Here is a 19958-nt window from a genome sequence, read left to right on the forward strand (position 1 = left end):
GAAAGAAAGAAAAATGGAGGGGGGAGAGGGAAATCAAGAATCCAAACGCAGCTGATATGTTTTCTTTGCTGGTTTCTGTTAATTCAAGTGATCAGATTCACAAGGACAGTTTTCCCCCTCCGTTGTGGTCTCATTAGGGCTTTTGTTCAGCCGTGGTCATGTTCAGTTACTGACACAGTTGTATTATAACAGGCTGGATGTGATTCAATAATCACAGCTCATTCAAACCAACACAATGCAAACACAGTAAGCAGCAATTACAGAGAGAAAGGAACACGGGAAAACAGCCTCATCTCATCTGAATTCATGGCAATTTATCTCTCAATAGCAAAATTGAAGCACTTTATCTATCTGTGTGTGTGACGGACCGAAGAGGAGAAAGAAGCTTGGATGTTCTTGAAGTATACTTAAGAATTTGCGGTTCATTTTGGCACCATTGGGTGTATTTTTGGGTGTATTTCTGTTCATTTTTCACACTTTTTTTGTACACTTTGTCGATTTTTGGCCCATTTCTTAGAACAGTTCGGCCTGCTTTGGCCCAGTCTGTTTCGGTCTGGTGCTCTTTTGGCTGTTGCTGTGTTACATTATGATGGGACCCCTCTGGCTCTGCTCCCAGAATCATTTAAACCACCAAATGTCTCTTTCTTTCTCTCTCTCCCTCTCAATCTCCATTCAGTGCAATTACCGGATCTTTCTGTCGCTTTCTGCCCTTTTTTTCATTCAACTCTTTCTCCTAGAAATCCCATTTATATTCTACTAATTTGCAACAGCAAATAGCTTTTGAGAGAAACGTAATGCCACCCAGATTAAGTTTTTTAGCAACATAGTGATGGAACAGAACGTGCAATCTGCAATATGTCTACTGACAACATGTTTCATTATGTAATATCTGCTCACAGCAACAGAAGTATGATTATAATTTTTTAGGATTATGTTTAGGGAAATATAGTGGTTTTGGTTTGATATTGAAAAGGTTTACAGTGACTTCAAACTCTGAAATCACTGACCAGGGCAGGTCATGTTTAAAATCCTTGCACACCACCTAGGGAAATATGTCCAGTCTGAATATGCCTTTAGAAGTTACAAGTAGATACTGCAGGAAAATAAATTAAACATCTCAGTAAACAACATTAGCAAATGCAGCAAATCATTTTACTTACATTAATATAGATTATATAGAACCACCTCATTTTCGATAGGCGGGGCCTGGTTTGACTGCCAGTCGAAACCCTCGCAGAGGCGTTATGAAACGAGGATCATACTATTTGGGCTCTATAGGGGTGCTGAGAACTACAACTACCTGGTTTTCTCCCAATTAGTTAATATACAGATAATTTTGATATAAATATTCAACATTTCATGCTGTAAATAAACATGTAAAAGATTGAGGCTTTAAATAAATCTTTTTTAAAGAGTTGTGTGTGACATGTGAATCATCACAAAAAATCACAAAGAATATTATATCATATCATTATATATCATTTTTAAGCAGTACTAGTGCATGTAATTGCTACTCGGCGAACATGCACAACTGCAGAAATGCAGAAAAGTACCACCATTACACATTATAATTTGATTATTAGATTTTGTTTGTTGACAAAGAAAAAACACTTTGTTGTTACAAATTTGTTGTATATAAACTGAATTTTAAGGAGACCACGTTGTTTCATTCTGCCTCTGTGCTTCTCTTTTCACATCCCTCTCTCATTACGTAGGTGCACTCTCTCAGGGCGCTCCTGCTGTTGTCAGAAAGCAAAACATTCATCTTAAGGCTCTCAGATGAACTGTGTTTAAATGCACTCACTGCATCACAAATTATTCATTTCTTCCTGTTAAGCTTCTTTTTCATCATGAATTAAATGGTGGGCAATTTTCTCCGGCTCTGTTTATTGTGCAGTGACTTGATTCAACTTTTTCTCTGTTTGGCCGTCGCAGGAAGGTCACGAGTTCAATCTCTGAAACGCACATCAGGCTACATCAGCCCTCTTGTTAAAATCCCCATATAAAATCCTGTAAAGACGCCATCTGTGCTCTGGATCCCTGACAAGTCAATGACTGTCCACTCCAAAATGTTATACTTTCCTGTCGTCTGATGAGAAGTCTCGGTGTGGACACCCTGGAGACACTGTCTTCTTTTTGACATAAAAATGAGGATGGGGCAGTGGCTAAGAAACATTCCTTTGGTATGAGAGACCCGGGTTCAATTCCCCACTGTGACACATCCACCAATGTGTCCCTGAGCAAGACACTTAACCCCTAGTTGCTCCAGAGGCATGAGACCCCTGACAGATATAGCAAATGTAAGTCGCTTTGGATAAAAGCATGAATTAAATTTAAAAATATCAAGGTGTTTAAAATTTTTTGTACTTCCCAGGAAGCAATTTTCAATTTAACGCAGTCCAGTACAACACCGTCACTAACTACGACCTTAGCGCTAAAAAATATAATGGAATGAACACTTCCATAATAACATAACAGACATAATAAAAGTAGACTTAATAGCAGAACAATTGTAGGTTATGGATGGCATTAGATTGCACAGGTGTACCTAATAAAGTGGACGCTGAGTGAACATCTGCAGCTTTAAACTGCTGCTGCTGTTACTGTCTTTGCTGAGGCTGCTGCTCTGTGATTGGATGATGTAGACAGAGTCTGGATTTAGGTCCTGCACCAACATGGCATGTCCTTGTTAAATAAACTGTTGAATTAAAAATATGCTTTTACCCTTAATGACTCTGATATTTTCATTTAATACCTTTGAGGACATTTCAGTGTGTGTGTGTGTGTGTGTGTGTGCGCTGCCAGGGGTGTTTGGCGTAGCGCCATGCACCGCCCCTCCCCTCCAGTCTCCTGTCTGACGGGGCGACTCACCCAGTTGATAAGGATGTAGCGTGGCAGAGCGGAGGTGGGCTCCTTCAGGCTGCAGAAGCCGTACATCACCCTGCCGTTGTCAAAGGTCAGTGTGATCTCTGCCAGACCGCCTCCTGCACCACAGAACAAGAGACCTGTTTTGATATTTCTGTTAGACTGTCCTCTCTCAGGAAGACGCTGTGAACATCCAGTTAATCATCTTATGAAAGTAACTAAAAAGCAATCAGAGCTCATATAAGGTAACTCTGCCGAGACTAGACAATCCTTTGAATGTGTTATTTTGATAAACAATCATTAAATAAATACCTAAATCCTGTCTGGGAACATTGAGGCTTTGTACAGCGTTGAATTGCAAAACATTTGAAGATACAGAGTCAGATTATCAGCATTTAAATTTATCATGTTACTGTTGCACCACTTGTTTTGTGAAATGCCATCAAATTTCTCAGGATCACTCAGTTTAAATCAGAATCAGTTTATTTGATAATAAAAAAAAGGTATGTGTACACATACGAGGAATGTGACTCAGGATTGTCACGATGTGCTTACTCATACAATAATACAATAATAAAATCAGACACAGGCTACAGTATCGAGAACACATATTTACACACTATAAAAACACAAAAAATATAGACAGATTGAGACAATAGTGCAATGAGCGGAGTGCAAAGGATGCAGGAGTAAAATTATTATCATTATTATGAACATGCCAGAGGTGGATGTGATATAGAGGTGCACATACACATACATGCATACATGTACACAGTGTGATGGAGAACAGTGCAAAGGATGCTGGAATAAATAAGTCTGATGTGCAGGTGTACTTGAGGTAGGTGGATTTGATATATAGTATATACAAGATACAAAATGACAATATAACAGTATGAACAGCTCTGAAATAGAGATTGATGAATAAATGATAAGTGGTAACCAGTAAACAGGTGGCTGATTAGAGGCAGAGTTACTGGGTTATTGCACAGGAATTGTTCCTGACACGGTGAGTCAGAAAACAGCTGTTCATCAGAGTGATGGCTTGTGGGAAGAAACTGTTCCTGAGTCTGTTGGTTTTGGCGTACAGTGCTCTGTAGCGCCTACCAGAGGGGAGGAGCTGTTTGTGTCCGGGGTGAGATGGATCTGCAGTGATGTTTCCTGACTCTGGAAATGTATAAGTCCTGAATGGAGGGCAGGTTGGCACCGATGAGCTTTTCTGCAGTCCTGACTGTCAGTTGTAGTCTGCTCCTGTCCTTTTTGGTGACAGATCCAAACCAGACAGTGATGGAGGTGCAGAGGACAGACTGGATGATGGGGGGCAGAGGACAGACTGGATGATGGCTGTGTAGAAGTGGATCAGCAGCTCCTTAGGCAGGTTGAGCTTCCTGAGCTGACGCAGGAAGTACATCCTCTGCTGGGCCTTCTTGATGATCGTGTCAATGCTGGGCTCCCACTTCAGGTCCTGGGAAATAGTGGATCCAAGAAACCTGAAGGATTCCACAGCAGACCCAGGGCTGTTGAGTATGGTGATGGGGGGCAGAGTGGGGGGGCTCCTCCTGAAGTCCACGGTCATCTCCACAGTTTTGAGCGTGTTAAGCTCCAGGTTGTTCTGACCGCACCAGAGAGCCAGCTGATCAACCTCCCGTCTGTAGGCCGACTCATCACCGTCCCGGGTGAGGCAGATGACCGTTGTGTCGTCAGTGAACTTCAGGAGTTTGACAGATGGGTCTCCTGAGGTGCAGTCGTTGGTGTAGAGGGAGAAGAGTAGGGGGGAGAGCACACACCCCTGGGGGGCGCCAGTGCTGATAGTCCGGCTGCTGGATGTGATGTTTCCCAGCCTCACCTGCTGACTCCTGTCAGCCAGGAAGTCTGTGATCCACTGACAGGTGGAGGCTGGCACAGTGACTGTTTGAAGATGGCGTTGGAGTGGGGGAGAGGTGTGACTGTGGGCTTTTCAAACCTACAATAAAAGCCATTCAGCTCGTCTGCCAGTTGTTGAGTACCAGCAGTTTTGGGGGATGGTTTCCTGTGGTTAGTGAGTGTCTGCAGGCTTCTCCACACTGACACAGGATCATTGGCTGCAAAGCTGTTATTTAGCTTTTCAGCGTAGCATCTCTTTGCTGCTTTGATCTCCTTAGTCAGTGTGTTCCTGGCCTGGTTGTACAGGACTCTGTCCCCACTTCTGTAGGCCTCCTCCTTGGTCTGACGAAGCTGCCTAAGTTTGTTTTTGGTTGTTGTATGTGCGGAAGGTTTTAGTCGGCACACACCTCACAAAAACTGATGTAAGATGTCACAGTGTCAGTTAGTTCCCCCAGGTCAGTGGCTGCAGCCTCAAAAACACTCCAGTCAGTGCAGTCAAAGCAGGCCTGTAACTCCAGCTTTGACTCGTTGGTCCATCTTTTCACAGTCTTTACAACAGGTTTAGCAGATTTTAGTTTCTGCCTGTATGTCGGGATAAGATGAACCAGACAGTGATCAGAGAATCCCAAGGCTGCACGGGGGACAGAGCAATATGCGTCCTTTAATGTTGTGTAGCAGTGGTCCAGTGTGTTAGTGTCCCTAGTGGGACACTTAATATGCTGTCTGAGATTTGCTCTGTTGAAGTCACTAAGAACGATGATCAGGGAGTCTGGGTGTTTTTCTCCATGTTAGTTATCTGGTCGGCCAGGTGTAGTAACGCCTCACTAACACAGGCCTGAGGTGGAATGTAAACAGCGACTAGGACAAACAAGAAAAACTCCTGCGGTGAGTAAAAAGGTTTACAGTTTCTAAATAATGTCTCTAAGTGAGGACTGCATGATTTCTTTAACACTGTGACATCTGTGCACCAACCTTCGTTTAAGTAGAGACAGAGTCTGCCTCCCCTTGTTTAGCGATCCGCACGGAAGAGATTATATCTCGGTAAGTGAAGTGCGCTGTCCGGGATGTGAATCAGCTGACTAATTTGTGTTGCATGTTGTCAAGAGGTATTTACTTTTATGTCAAATAGAGCAAGCAAAGAATTTAAAATGTAAATAATAACTAAAAGAAAAGATTTATCATTTTTTTTCTGGATAATTCAGAACTCTTAGTTTAGTTTGGAAATTTCTGTGATTTCTTTTGATTTGGGGACATTGAGATAAACAGCTCAGATAATTCTCCTCTCAGCTGTGATTAAACCATCACAGAAGAAGAGTGCACAACGAGGTGACGTCATTAAAAGATGGAAAACCATGTGGGAAACATGATGGAAATATGACATTTCTGTTAGTTTCATGTATTAATGTGAGGAAGGTCTCCTCATCGCTCCACACTGTTTTTGTCTCTTCATGTTTCAGTCACATGCTTTATTCACTAATACTACTATACTTTCACTTTTTCACCTCAGCCAAGTAGTTTGTTTTTAGTGATAATTACTAAATGTTAGCATGCTGATAATAATAAATCTGACAGGAAACCAGTTAACAGATCACTTATTCCTGTGATCACCCAGATAAAGGTTCAAGGTCTAAGGATCAAGGTTAGTTTCAAAGTGGTCATATTACACTCATTTTTAGGTTCAAAATCATATGTAGGGTTTGTACCAAAACAGGTTTACATGGTTTGATTTTCAAAAAACATTGCTGCAGCTCCTCTTTTCAGTCTGTGTTGAACGCTTCGTTTTAGCTATGGAGTGATACATCTTGTCTCTAAATGATCTTTGTTAGGAGTTGCACATGCGCAGTTCCTAGTTAAGGACTACTAGCCAATCAGAAGCAGAGTAGGGCGGGTCCAACAAGTCGGTAAACACGGCTTCGGTTCAGCTGTACATGTTCCCCTGACCAGCTTGGCAACATGGACTGGAGCGAGAGTTTCAGAGTGGTGAGTTATTAATCTGTAACAAAAGTATCTTTCATCCATAAAGTTTTAACTGAGCTCTGTCTCTACATCACAGGAACAACTTTATGTCCACTGACTGCCTGGAGGGTAGCTAGTGTTTGGAAGGGAGAGGAGAGCTGTTCAGCTCAGTGTTTTTGAGGGCGTGTCGGACAAGACGCTTGGCGAGCGTTATATGAGGCACATTTTGCTGTGACGTCACAGGGATCCAAGGGAAAAGGCTGGACTACAAACAAGCTGTTTTCAGGCAATTCAGAGCCAAATTTTGTCTTCCAGTGTTTACATATATATATATGTACATATATATACACACACACATGTTCACACAGTATGTATTTTTGCCAATGCATGCGTACTTGTGATATTATTACATTCTGGAAAACTGCATGTGTGTGGATCAAATATGCGGGAGTCTAATTAAACTGTAATGATCATGCCATTAACTGTACTAATAATGAATCCAGCTCTCCTGTGGCCCAGTAACAGTAAAGAGACAAAGAACATGATAATTTTCCCCCCAAAGCAGCAGAACCTGCAGAGCTCATCAGAGTTACAACCGCAGTGCTACACCAGCAAATTACAACCATCTCCACACATAATGTTTATAGGCAGCCACGTTCATCAACACACAAAAAGAACAACGGCAAGGTGTCACATTAGGGGGAGATTACATTTTTGGATTCGACTGGTGACAAAAAAACATAAACTTACCTCCTGACGATGCGAGCGTCAAATCATTGCTATCATCCTCATATGTGTACAAGGCCCTGTTAGAAAAAGACAAAGAGAAAGAGAGAGTGTTAAAAGTAAATTTTCACCTTTATGAACATTACAGGATCATGTTTATAAAGGCAGAAAAGGCAGATATTCTGCGGTCTGTCAGGTCTGGACTCGAGTCATAAATCTGACAGTGGTGGACAGTAATGGTAAGTCCATTTACTTAAGTACTGTACTTAAGTACAAATTAGAGGTACTTGTACTTTACTTGAGAATTTTCTGTTCATATAAACTTTCTACTTCTAATCTACTTTTACTTCACTACATTTATCTGACAGTTTCAGTTACTTTACAAATTAAGATTTTAATACATATAAGGAATTTATAAATATGTTTTGTTATAAATTATACTACCCAAAGGTTTATATGAGCACAGCTGAAATGATTAATCATTAACTCAATTGACAGAAAATTGGCACTATTTTGATCATAGAGTCGTTTTTCATGCTTAAACATTTCATTGTTCCAGCTTTACAAATGTGACGATTCGGTGCTTTTCCTTTTAATAATTTGAAGAAATTGAATTTATTGTTTATATTTTTGATGGTTGGACTGTCTTTTGGACAAAACAAGCATTGTGAAGGTGTCACATGTATGTATGAGGAATAATAATCTAATGATGGAATGAGTAGTACACAGTCACATGGGACATTTGAGACATTGAGTACTTTTAATACTTTAAGTAGCCTACATTTTCCTGGTTATACTTACATACTTTAACTTAAGTAACATTTTAAAGACTACTTTTACAGTGGGGTATTAGTACTTTTACTTAAGTAAAGCATCTCAATACTTCGTCCACCACTGAAATCTGATGACTATAGACGTAACTGCAATATATTCCAGATTTGCATTTTTCTGTACCAACAATTAACAACATGCTGATGTTTAGCAGGTCCACAAATTTAGCACGTTAGCACAAACATTTGGTAATTAGTACTAAAAACAAAGTACTGCTGAGGGTGATGGGACTTTCATTACTGTCAAGTGTTTTGTCATACACTGAAGTTTCAGGGCAAATTATTTGATTTGATTATCATTCCCTCAAATATTGCAAATCAAGTCACATTATCAGTCAAAATAATTGTAATTCGTTATTGTTTCAAAATTGTTTAGCCCTAACAATCCGTCTACTACTAGATGGTATTTTACGGGATAGGTGAAAACCTTGGCCTGCTGTTGGTGGACGAAACATCAGGGCATCGCCAAAGTAATTTGGAATAATCCTCTGAGCACCATAATTGTTTGTTCAAGATTTCATGGCAATCCTTCAAATAGTTTCCCTGATATTTCACAAAAAACTAAAGGAAAAGTTTCTCTGTTTTGTTGCGTACTGGTTTTCTGGACTGTTCTGTAAGACAAAAAAAATATTGTGACCATAATTGATTTTAGTGCTAATTAGCTGGAATGCTAACATGCTAAATTAAGTTGGTAAACATGATACCTGTTAAACATCAGCATATTAGCATCGTCCCTGTGAGCGTTTTAGAATGAAAATGATCATTAGTATTTAGCTCAAATAACTGCTGGCCTTACTAGACTTTTTATTGTTGTTTTCACATTACATAAACACTTCTGCTATATCTCTATCAACACTCTCTGTGAATTTCGAAACGTTGGCAGTGTTTCAGACTGATCTTGGTTCAGTGCGTTGTCTGTTAACACTATGCTGCTACTACAAAATACAACCATTCTGCTGTTCACCATTCAATCACATCTTAACTGATTAACATCAGAGAGCAAATCAGCTGCTTCCCCGGTGGCCACGGCTGAGGACGAGTGACTCCAGTCGTCACCAGACAAAAGTGTTACAAACCTCTTTAGGATGACTGATTGAGCTGCATTATCTGCTCGAGTGTTTGTGTGTGAGTGTAAAGCAGATTACTAGGTTTGATTAATGACTGTGGGAACTCCATCTCGGCCCACATCATGAACAAACACCTACTTTCAAAGCACGTACAGTATATACTCACTGCATTATATAAAATCAAATATATGCAGGCCCCCACACATCACTCACACACCTTTGGCTGGGGTTAAATGAAAGTGATAGAGATTACAGTTTAGCCGACATCTCCAGATTAAAACATTTTGACCTCCTGTTACGACCCTGTTTCACCAGCGGTGGAATGTAACTAATTACATTTACTCAAGTACTGCACTTAAGGACAAATTTGAGGTTTTGAGATTTTTGAACACAAAACAAATGAAAAACTTGATAAACGTGATAAATTACACTATGCAAAAGTTTATATAAGTACAGCTGGAACGATTAGTCTAAAGTTTAAATGATAATTATATTACTGGATGATTATTACTGATGCATAACATCAATGCCGCCCCCCGCACTATTCTCATCCTCAAGGAACTAGTAAATATTATAACATTAATTACAATAAGTAAAATAAGTTTGTATAATATTAATATATTTACAGGCCACACTTTATTTGGATAGTCTGCCTGCCTGTTCCATTCATTAAATTATTGTGCAAGACAAATGCTCTACATGGTCGTTAGTCTCTGATTTGTTCACCATTCATGTGAGAACAAGTACAACATTTAAAAAGTTTGGTGATTGCGTCACTTTGTGTTGTAAAGTGGTGAAGACATAAGGGCTCAGATTTGGGGTGTGACGACTTTGAGCATTAAACACTTGATTTCCTGCATTCTGGAGACATTTTCTGCACCAATTTATGGTGGAAAAGTCTTTAATGTATGAAGTGAAACAAAATTATGGTGGCATGTGAAAATATTCACACAATGGAATATAATGCAGTAATCAGCTTTTGGACAATGTATTTCTTTCTTCTATATTTCAGTTGCATTGCATGTTTTCCTATTGTGCATTGTTTAATTTGTTATTTAACATTTCTTGTTTCTGTTTTTCAGAACATTTATAACAAAAGTTTTCAAAAATTGATGGAGACATTCAGATTCTGACTTGTCCCCTGCGGCCCCAAGTGAAAATGACACCTATCTGTCAATATTTTAATGTCCCACCCCATCCAGGCTGTGATTGGGAGAAGTCCTGGTACGCAAAAAAAATGGCCCGGTACGCCAAAGAGTAAAATATCGAGGTACTTCAAGCACTGTGTGTATTGTAATCTATAACAATATATTTTTAAGTAAACTGATCATATGTTTTTTATATTGAACCATATTCTAAAAAGAAACTGGTAGCTACAGCTGTCAAATCAATATAGCTGAGTAACACAAGTACATTATTTATCTCTAAAAGGAAGTAGAAGTGTAAATAAGCATCCAACGGTAAAGCACAAGTACCTCGAAATTGCACATTTACAGAAGTACAGAACTTTCCACAGCTGGTAGTATCTTTAGATATATTTCTATGGATTTGATGAAATAATTTATTACAATATTTTTAAAATAAAAACTCTTCCTGGATGAATGAAAGATATTCGTGGCCGACCGACTCTCCATCAAATCAGTAGAGGCTGTGAGGGCTGAAGACCAGCAGGAGGACATCAAAATTGATTTTTCTACATTTTAAATGCATACTGGGATTGAGGTTAAGAGAAATTACCCTTTAATCTATCAGGGTTTAAAAAGGAGATTATAAACTGGAGATCAGTGCACGGTCCATTATTGAAGATTATTATTATTGTTATTACAAACAGCATAAAATCTCCGAGCTGCTGCCAATGATTACGTACAACTATGGATGTAGTGTCTGCATGTGTCATTTAAGTGTGAGTGTTCATCTGAGACACTACAGCTTTGGCCATTTGTTTAAAATACCCTGTGCTGAGAATATCTTGGGGAGAAGGTTGCTGTCAATGGATGATGTCCAGGATCCTGTCCACACTGGTTTCTTTAAAGAATAATGAAAATCTTTTTTAAACAACCATAGTTAAACTTGGAAGAATAAATAAGGTCGTGTCTCTTGTCCCATGGAATTGTTTTGAAATGCATTTTTAAAAGTTTTAAGATTTTATTATTTATGTAAGAAAATATGTTGGTTAAAGGTGCAGTAGGATGTAAAACTGTGTTTACTTTGGCATAGTTGGATAAAAAGAGTTCAGTACATGGAACTGAAGTTGAAATTCAGAGCCTCTAATCGATGTAATTTATAAATATTTTCCTTACAGAAATTGACACTACACTGTACATTTACTGCCAGACTGACAACAAACTCGCTAGCTTTTTCCATCACGTTCTGCCGCTCGCTCTCTCTCATTCGCTCCACCACTCACTCGCTACGCAAACACACTGCACTCCTTCAAAGACCTGACGTTAACTCTGCAGCTGTCGGAAGCTAGCAAAACGCATGTTGCCGTGCTTGTACAGTGTGCGGGTGAAAATCAATAGTTCTGCATTGACATTAATAATTGAGTGAAATTTTAGTAACAACGCTCATAATTCAGCAGCGGCGATGCGCCGAATATTGGAGAACCATCTCTCCATAATGTGGACTTCAACTGCAAGCTGCAAGGTTAACTGAGTAGCTAGCAGTAGCTGCTAACATACAAACACACTGTAAATTACCCGAAGTGAAGGCAGAGCAGCCGGAGGACATCAGAGGGAAAACCAGACAATATTTCCTCCATCAACTGATCCAGTTTTAGTAAAACCAAAGTATAAAGTTGTGTTTATGCAAAGTAATCAGTGCCTAGTCTCGCATAGCATGCCTTGATTCAGTGTGGTAACGCTAGGCCCCGCCCCTTTTCTGTGCTCAGGAAGTTGGCCAATCAGAAGCCAGAGGGCTTTCAGGGAGGAAGAGACAGAAGCTAAAAAGGACTGTTCAGAAAGAGGGAGAAAAGAGGTGCTGAAGCAGTGGACAGTATGTGAAAAATAATGTGTATTTTAAACACTGAAGCAACATTTACTAGTAGAAACCCTAAAAAAAAAATAAAGTATGAACCTGAATATGAGTATTCTACGGCACCTTTAAAGCCCAGTATTTGAGATCCTGGGCTAGGGATTTCTCCACAAAATTCACCCCCATTCACGAGGAAAAATAACTGTGGAAGTGTATGCGAAAGCCTACTACAGCTACTGAAGCAAAATGACCTTCTTTAAACAACATACATTTACTGTAACATCCTAAATATTGGTCTATGGCCTTAAAAGTTTTATTAGAATAAATGACAATAAAGTTGATAGAAGTTTAAAGATAAAATGTGCACAAAGCCTTCAATAAGAAAAAGAGTGAGGCATGTTTTCTTATATTGTAACTGTGTCATTGAGACTGTGTGTGCACTCACCACCTGGTGAAACAAGGACTAAATGGTCGACCCGGACACTCAGCACGCTGTAGTAGGCTAGAGACATAGGTGTCATTTACACTGGGGACATGTCCCCACCACTTTTTGAAATAGCTGATTTTGTCCCCATCACTTTCTGAAAGCATTTGTGAGAAAATTCTCTGATAACTAAAAGTGCATGATTTGCACTAAAAGAAAACATGCAATGAAAATATAGAAGAATTAAATTAAGCTAAATAACAAGCTACTAATTATTGCATTATGTTCAATTATATGTTTAAATTTTGAATTGTCATCTGCTACCTGAATTTTGTGTTTCCATTTAAAGTCTATAAATAAAGACATCTCCACCAAAAATTGGTGCAGAAAATTTCTCCAGAATGCAGGAAATTAAGTGTTTAATGCTCCAAATTTTCTGGGGGAGGACCCTCAGACCCCCCCACTCATATATCTCAGGATTGATTATTTCTTTAAAATAGTGTTAAAGTATGTTCTCATCCTGTTCTTGTGACCCCCTATATTGTGCATCGTAACATCTTGAAGTGTATCGTCACACCCCTAAACTAAGCCCTTACGTCCCCGCCACTTTTCAACACAAAGCGACGCCCTTAGCTACAGAAGTAAACAAGGAACAACAGAGGTTAGCTCACGGGAATCTCCAGTTTTTTATTGTCCTCTCAAGGGTCACACTTCTCCCGAATTATGACAAGTGTTCGCAACTTTCAGTTCTTTTCATTACGGTTTCTGGCGCTGGACAACGCAACTGCCCCACAACTCTCTCCCTCCCTCCCTCTCTCTCCCTCCCCACTGTGTCCGCTCGGACAAATAGCATGCACATAACTCAGAAGAGAGCTTGTGGTCCGGTGGATTTCAGGTGTAAGAAAGGGAATTTGTGAGCAGATGATAGCGAGGTAGAGGAAGAAGAGAGCCACATGTTTAATTATGGCTTTATGTGAAGCTTTTTCATTTGCCGCGGCTCCGTCTACAGCAGAACTGTGACAACAGCTGCTCTACATTTACATTTATTCATTTAGCTGACGCTTTTATCCAAAGCGACTTACAGTTGCTATATATGTCAGAGGTCGCACGCCTCTGGAGCAACTAGGGGTTAAGTGTCCTACTCAGGGACACATGGGTGGATGTGTCACGGTGGGGAATGGAACCCAAGTGCTCTAGAGTGACGTCAAAGTCGCTTCAATTTCTGACCTGAGTGTCGCATTTAAAAAGATCCGATCTGTATCGGATTTGGACCACATTTGAAAGTGTCCCAATTCCGAACTGGAAAAAGATCAGATTCCATGTGACTTGGCCTGTTCACACTGTCATAAACAGATCGGATCTGAGTCACATATGAGCAAAAAAAAAATATCAGATTGGGGTCACATTGGCCTGCAGACTGAACGTAGCCTCAGAGTTCTCGCTTGAACGTAGCCTCAGAGTTCTGGCTTGAATCTCTACGACAGCGCGACACACAGATTCACAATGACCACACTAATTGTAAATATGTCAGAAATTCCTTTTAACGTAACAACAAAGCTTCCCGACCTAAAACCGCCAAAACATCTGGAAGACATCTTGAAGTAACTAACGGCAGGTTAGGGTTAACTCGATGCAGCAAAGGTCGGACTCAAACCCCGGGGGTTGCGATAACATAGTATCATGACACCCAAAATAAAATGGCTGTTGTCCTTGACTCCTTTTGGTATTAGACATGACAGTGGTCTTTTCTGAAGGGGAACCTAGCTTGTCTATGTGATTCTGAACTAAACCGACAGTAACACAAACATAGTAATGTCCCCTTATTTTAAAATTGCACTGTTCTGTCGTGTATGAAGTCCTGTTACAAAATAAAGACATATTGGGATCTTACAATGGTTCATGTACTTTTACATAAATGTAAAGTCTGTGAACTGGATGCGGCTTGTTTAACAAGTGAACAGCTACATGTGCCTTGTAGAAGTCCATGTGCCTCTGAGTGGTGTTAGTGTGTGACGGGTATTACCAGTTGGGCTGAGTCCAGATGACCTCATGTTGTTTTAGCCTGAAGCTAGTCTGGCCTCCGTCTGACTTTCTGCTGACCTAATCTCCCCTCCCTCCCGGCTGTCTGTTTCTGCCGAGTCACTCTCTGCTCCCTCCCCTCTTTCCTCTCCCTCAACGCCGGGCTGCGTATTTGCCTGCTATTAACATCACCGAAATCTCCTCTCTTCTCCAATCATCTCTGATTCTCCATCCCCTTTCCCACTGTCAGTCTGATTTTCCGCAGAGAAACAGATCAGACTTCTCTCTACATCCCCCAAATTCCTAAAGATCATACCGGGATATAATCAGTCATAAGCGAGGTACCTACAGGAACTACAAAAAGGATCAGAATGCATTGCAGCAATAACACATTACAGTTGGGGTATTTTGAAGTGAGGTTATATGAGGTACTCATCCATGGTCAGTGTTTTACCTACTATAGATAGGAGAGCAAATGCGTCCTCATACCTAAATGACTAAATAGGTCGTGTGACAATTGTCCCAGAAGACCATTCCCCAAAACAACATGTATGAGGGTTGGCAAGTATCAGTCCAGCAACAGGCGTACGGGACCTTAAGTCCCTTAGGTGGGTTAAAATAAGTACATTACGTAAGTCATCTACAAAATGTTGTTTAACTTTCACACGGGTCTCGAACCTCAGTCTCTTGAGTGAAAGTCCCAAGTTTACGTCACACATCCATCCATCCCCCTCCTTACACAGACTTTGTCGCCTGTTATACTACGTCACCTGACTTCTTCTGCCACCAGAGGTCGCAGCCTAACAAGAAATGTAAATATGTAATATCTTTTCCTTCCTAGAACTCACATTATCCTACGCATAAGAGCAACTGTTAAGATCTGAGTTACAGCGGGCCCAAAAAACACAAGCATGCACCATCTTTGAAATTATGCTGACCCCCGTCTACTGTAGGCAATACACTGACTACGTATAAGTACCTAATACAACCTCAATTTAAAATACCTGAACCACCTTTTTAAGCCGTAACATCAGGCCTACAATTTCAAACTCATGCTCTTCTTACAAGTTGAACAAGTAGGAGTCCAAACGTGCAAGAACATGTAGACCTAGTCTAACAGTTGAAATGCATGCTGGGATACTTGTCTACCCCCAGTCAGCTCAGACTTCACAAATCTGAGGTGGAACATTCAAAACTATTATGATAAAATCTGTTTTCAACAAATATAATTAGTTAATATTTTTTTCAGGGATCTTTTTCTCAACAAAATAAATATTTTTAATAGAAAAATTAAGAGCTAATTTGTCCATGATTCAAATGAATTAAACCAAATATTTATTGACAATATATTGAACATTTATTATATTGTTATTGAGGAAAATTATATTGCGATAATCATCATTATTGTTATATTGCCTAGCCCTATGTATATTCATACTCCAACTGTATATATCTAGATATTTATATTCATCTGTGTCACATTGTATATATTTATATTTATTTTCACTCTACATGCTCCGCACACCCATGTAAGTATTTTTTTATCTCGTATTCCTACGGTGTTTTTAATTGTTCCTGTGCTGTTTTTTAATCTGTTAACTTTGACCTCAATTTCGTTCTACAGTGCACTGTAGAATGACAATAAAGAAATTTTGAATCTTGAACAATTATAATCCAATAATATAATTACTTCAGTAATTTTGGTGATTTAAATAAAGTTTGATGCTAATACTATTTTTGCTAAAGTAAAATTTTAAATGCTGGGCTTTTACTTGTAACAGAGTATTTCTACACTGTGATATTGGTACTAAAGATCTGAGTACTTGAAGTCACTGACAACAAAAGTACAGACAACAATGCAGACTGAGACCTCATGTTACCAGATCCAGAAGAGGAGGCTGGGCTGTGATAAAAAAATATCTAGGTCAATATTGATCACAGTGCCCACTATTACTACTACTATTATTACAGTGACAGCAGCAGCAGCAGCAGCAGCAGCAGCAGCATCACACCCAACCAGTAAAAAAAAAAAAATTCCTTGATGCAGGACAAAAAAATGATGGGGGTCGGGGATTATAGACAAAAATAAAAACCAGAGAGAGCAAAAGTCAAGGATTAAAAAGAGGACAAATAATAAAGACATCAGGGTGTAAAAATTTTGGGAGGAAAGGGGATAAGAAAGAAAAAGAGGAAGCATTTAAGATTGAGGGAGTGATAGAGAGAGAGAGCATACGTCTCACTCGCTCACTTGAGGCTCTATAAATAATTCTCTTTAAAGCAGACAGCTGTTTATTATTCATATAAAGCCATCATGACCTAGAAACAGCTCTGTGTATGTGTGTGTGCACAGCTGGACATAAAAGATGATGAAGGAAGAGAGGTGAAGAGAAGACAGGAAGACAGAGGAGAATAAAAGAGGAAAGAGAAAAAAGGACTGAGAGAAGCGAGGGCAAAGAAGAGACAGAAGAAGACGATCAGGGGAGGAAATAGGAGGCGCGATGAAACGCAAGAAGATAAGGTACAAAGGGAAAGGGATGGCGAAGGACTGGAAAAGAGAAAAAGAGCATAAGAGGAGGAAGGAACGGGAGAGCGAAGAGGGCGAGGAGAGATGCAACTAAGAGGCAGGGAGGTTAAAAGTAGAGAGGACGAGTAGGAGGAGGGAGAGAGGAAGAACAAACAGCAAGCACAGAGAAGAAAGATTAGAGGAATAATGAGGGATTGAAGAGGACTCAATTAATCAACTAATCAGAAGTCCGGAGCTCAGATGAAAACAACATCAACGAGCTCTCGCTGTATCGGTCAGGACAAAGTTCATCTGGGTGCCACCCCGACCTTTCCCGGGTCTCATTCACACAACTGCGATACAAATAAGTGTGCGAGAACAGGGTGGAATTTTCCGCCCACATAGGATGTGATACATCTCTAGTAATCGCCTTCCTCACCAATCGGGACTCGCAAGTCTTTTGTCATGCTAGTCTGCTGTTCTCCGGCATTCTTACTGGACATATTAACTATGTTATGCTATGTAACTATTTTTTATTATTCACTGACAATGTAAAATAGCAGGCAATGGAACAAAAAGCTAATATGCTTTCCACAAAGGAGCGATAGAAGAAGACCAATATATTTCTGTCCACACGAAACAGTCTCAGTTTCCTTTTAAAATATAGATACTGCAACCCTTTCACATAAAAAACATCCGTATTAAAATTCCAGCTTAGCATTAATTATTATTCCTAAGTATTTATAATCATCTAACATTTCAATACTCTCTCCATCCCTATTAAGTGGTTGATCTTCCTGCCCTTCATGGGTACGAAAAATACATATTGGAATCCTTTGTAGACATCATTCGTTTCCCTTCAGTACAAAAGGTGAACGTCAGCTCACCTGTGTTTTGTACCTGAGCATGAGACATTGCTACTGTTAGCGTTAGCTGTATCTGAGGCGGTATTTTAGCTGGGCCATTGTTGGGCAACGCGTCCCAGTAACTAAGTAGTGTAACAGATTACTTTTCCAAAATACTAATAATATAACAGTTACTAATCCAAGTAATGCTGCGTTACTGAACGCACCATCCTTGATGTGAATGCACAACTGGACCTTCTGTTGTTCAAGTCTGCTGTTAGCCAAAAAGCTAAAAGGAAGAATGGAGAACGAAGGAAACAGACGTTCTTTCTTGCAAATGCAAAGATGAAAAGATGATTGTCGTCTGTTATAAACTTTATGCGACCAGCAAGAAGCTTTCAACCGCAACGCCAACAATTCTCCATCTAATTCATTGAAGCATCTGCTAAAGCAGCACAGCAACGTGAAACTTCTAGAAAGAAACTCCGGTTGCTGCAGCCTGTGATGCATGCACTTGTCAGGAGAGAGTGGCGTGCAACGTAAGAAGAAGATATACTTAAAAAGATACATCATATACTTTATTTAATCCTGCGAGGGGAAACTCAATGTTTTCACTCTGTCATTATGTTAGCGGACTGAGCTACTGCAGCCCCAACAACAACAACCACCACGTTTTTAAAATATACTGAATAATAGGCTACCGCTCTTATAAGTACATATGCTTCAAAAGTAGGGATTTACTTGCTTTATTATATTTTATAAAGAAATGTTAGGCTATAGATGATAAAGTCGGGAGAGACTGCTTTGTTTGGGGGTGAAGGGTGGGGGGTTGTAGTGAAAATAACAGTAATGTAACTAGTTACTTTTATCACCCAGTAATAAGTAAAGAAATATTACTTTTTTAACTAGTAATATATTACAATTTTTGAGTAACTTGCCCAACACAGAGCTGGCCGACCCGTTCACATCTCAGGCGTCATATATACACGACGTTTTGCGTACATTAGCCACAGTTTTGTATGTATGATACGCTGCAGTTTGCTATTGCGTTGCAACATAAAGGAGGCCGGTTCACATGCAAATATTTACTGACTGAGGTTTAGGCACAAACTTCTGTGAGGGTTAAGGTTAGGGTAAGTTGCCTCGGGTGACTGTCAACGCCTTAAACACTAACTTCGCTAGCAAGCTAGCTGGTTAGCAACCAGAAGCGCTACTAGCGGGTGTCATATACACACGCACCTGGGGCGTCTCCTTCACATGCAGAATTGACGTTTTTGCGTAAAATAAATGGCCACATTTTTCTCAAAGTGTGTATATATGATGCCTGAGCATGAGAACAGGCTGAGCTGGGAGAGCACAACCCATTGAATGGTTCAGTGAGTATGAAAATCATGTGAATCATAAGCTACAGTATGGCCTTCACAGTCACCTGAACATCTATGGGAAAAATACTAACATAACAGACTGTATAAAGTCACTGCTTGTGTATGTGTGTGTGCTTGCCCACGCTACCTTTGATGTACAGAAGAATCACTGTAGTGCTTTCAACCGGAGGCGGCACAACAGCTTTCCACTCTAATCTCCTCTTTACCGTAGGAGGTTGTCTGTGTGTTTCCTAACAGTACGAAGTCAACTAACAGTGACTTTCATGTAACTCATAATTTTATTATCCGTATTTAGGTTTCTCTGTAGCTGTGTCATCTTCTGGTGCTGCACAGATGTTAGATGATTATGTTAACATTAGTTTTTCACCTACACAGCAGTAGGCTACCAACATACAGCCTGAGAGAGGCGCAAAACGTTCACAAATTAAGATAAAGAGACAATTTGTCAATTCATTACGTGTTCTCGGCTCCTCAGCATACTGAGTCTGGACTTAATCAAGATCAG

The 19958-nt window shown here is 39.9% G+C and overlaps 1 protein-coding gene across 3 annotated transcripts in view; it reads right to left on the reverse strand.

The window, feature by feature from the left end:
* dbn1 (drebrin 1) overlaps positions 1-19958 on the reverse strand; it is a 148770-nt gene that overhangs the window by 25987 nt on the left and 102825 nt on the right. For all 3 annotated transcript variants that reach the window (XM_038709614.1, XM_038709613.1, XM_038709615.1), the window contains exons 2-3: positions 7432-7487; positions 2872-2984 (exon numbers count right to left, since the gene is read on the reverse strand). In XM_038709614.1, the coding sequence (XP_038565542.1) occupies positions 2872-2984; positions 7432-7487 (169 nt within the window). The remainder of the gene's footprint in view (positions 1-2871; positions 2985-7431; positions 7488-19958) is intronic.

Source organism: Micropterus salmoides, unplaced genomic scaffold (genome assembly GCF_014851395.1).
Source record: "Micropterus salmoides isolate LMB-PRFRI ecotype aquatic unplaced genomic scaffold, ASM1485139v1 Ms_hic_scaffold_9, whole genome shotgun sequence".
Taxonomy (NCBI): domain Eukaryota; kingdom Metazoa; phylum Chordata; class Actinopteri; order Centrarchiformes; family Centrarchidae; genus Micropterus; species Micropterus salmoides.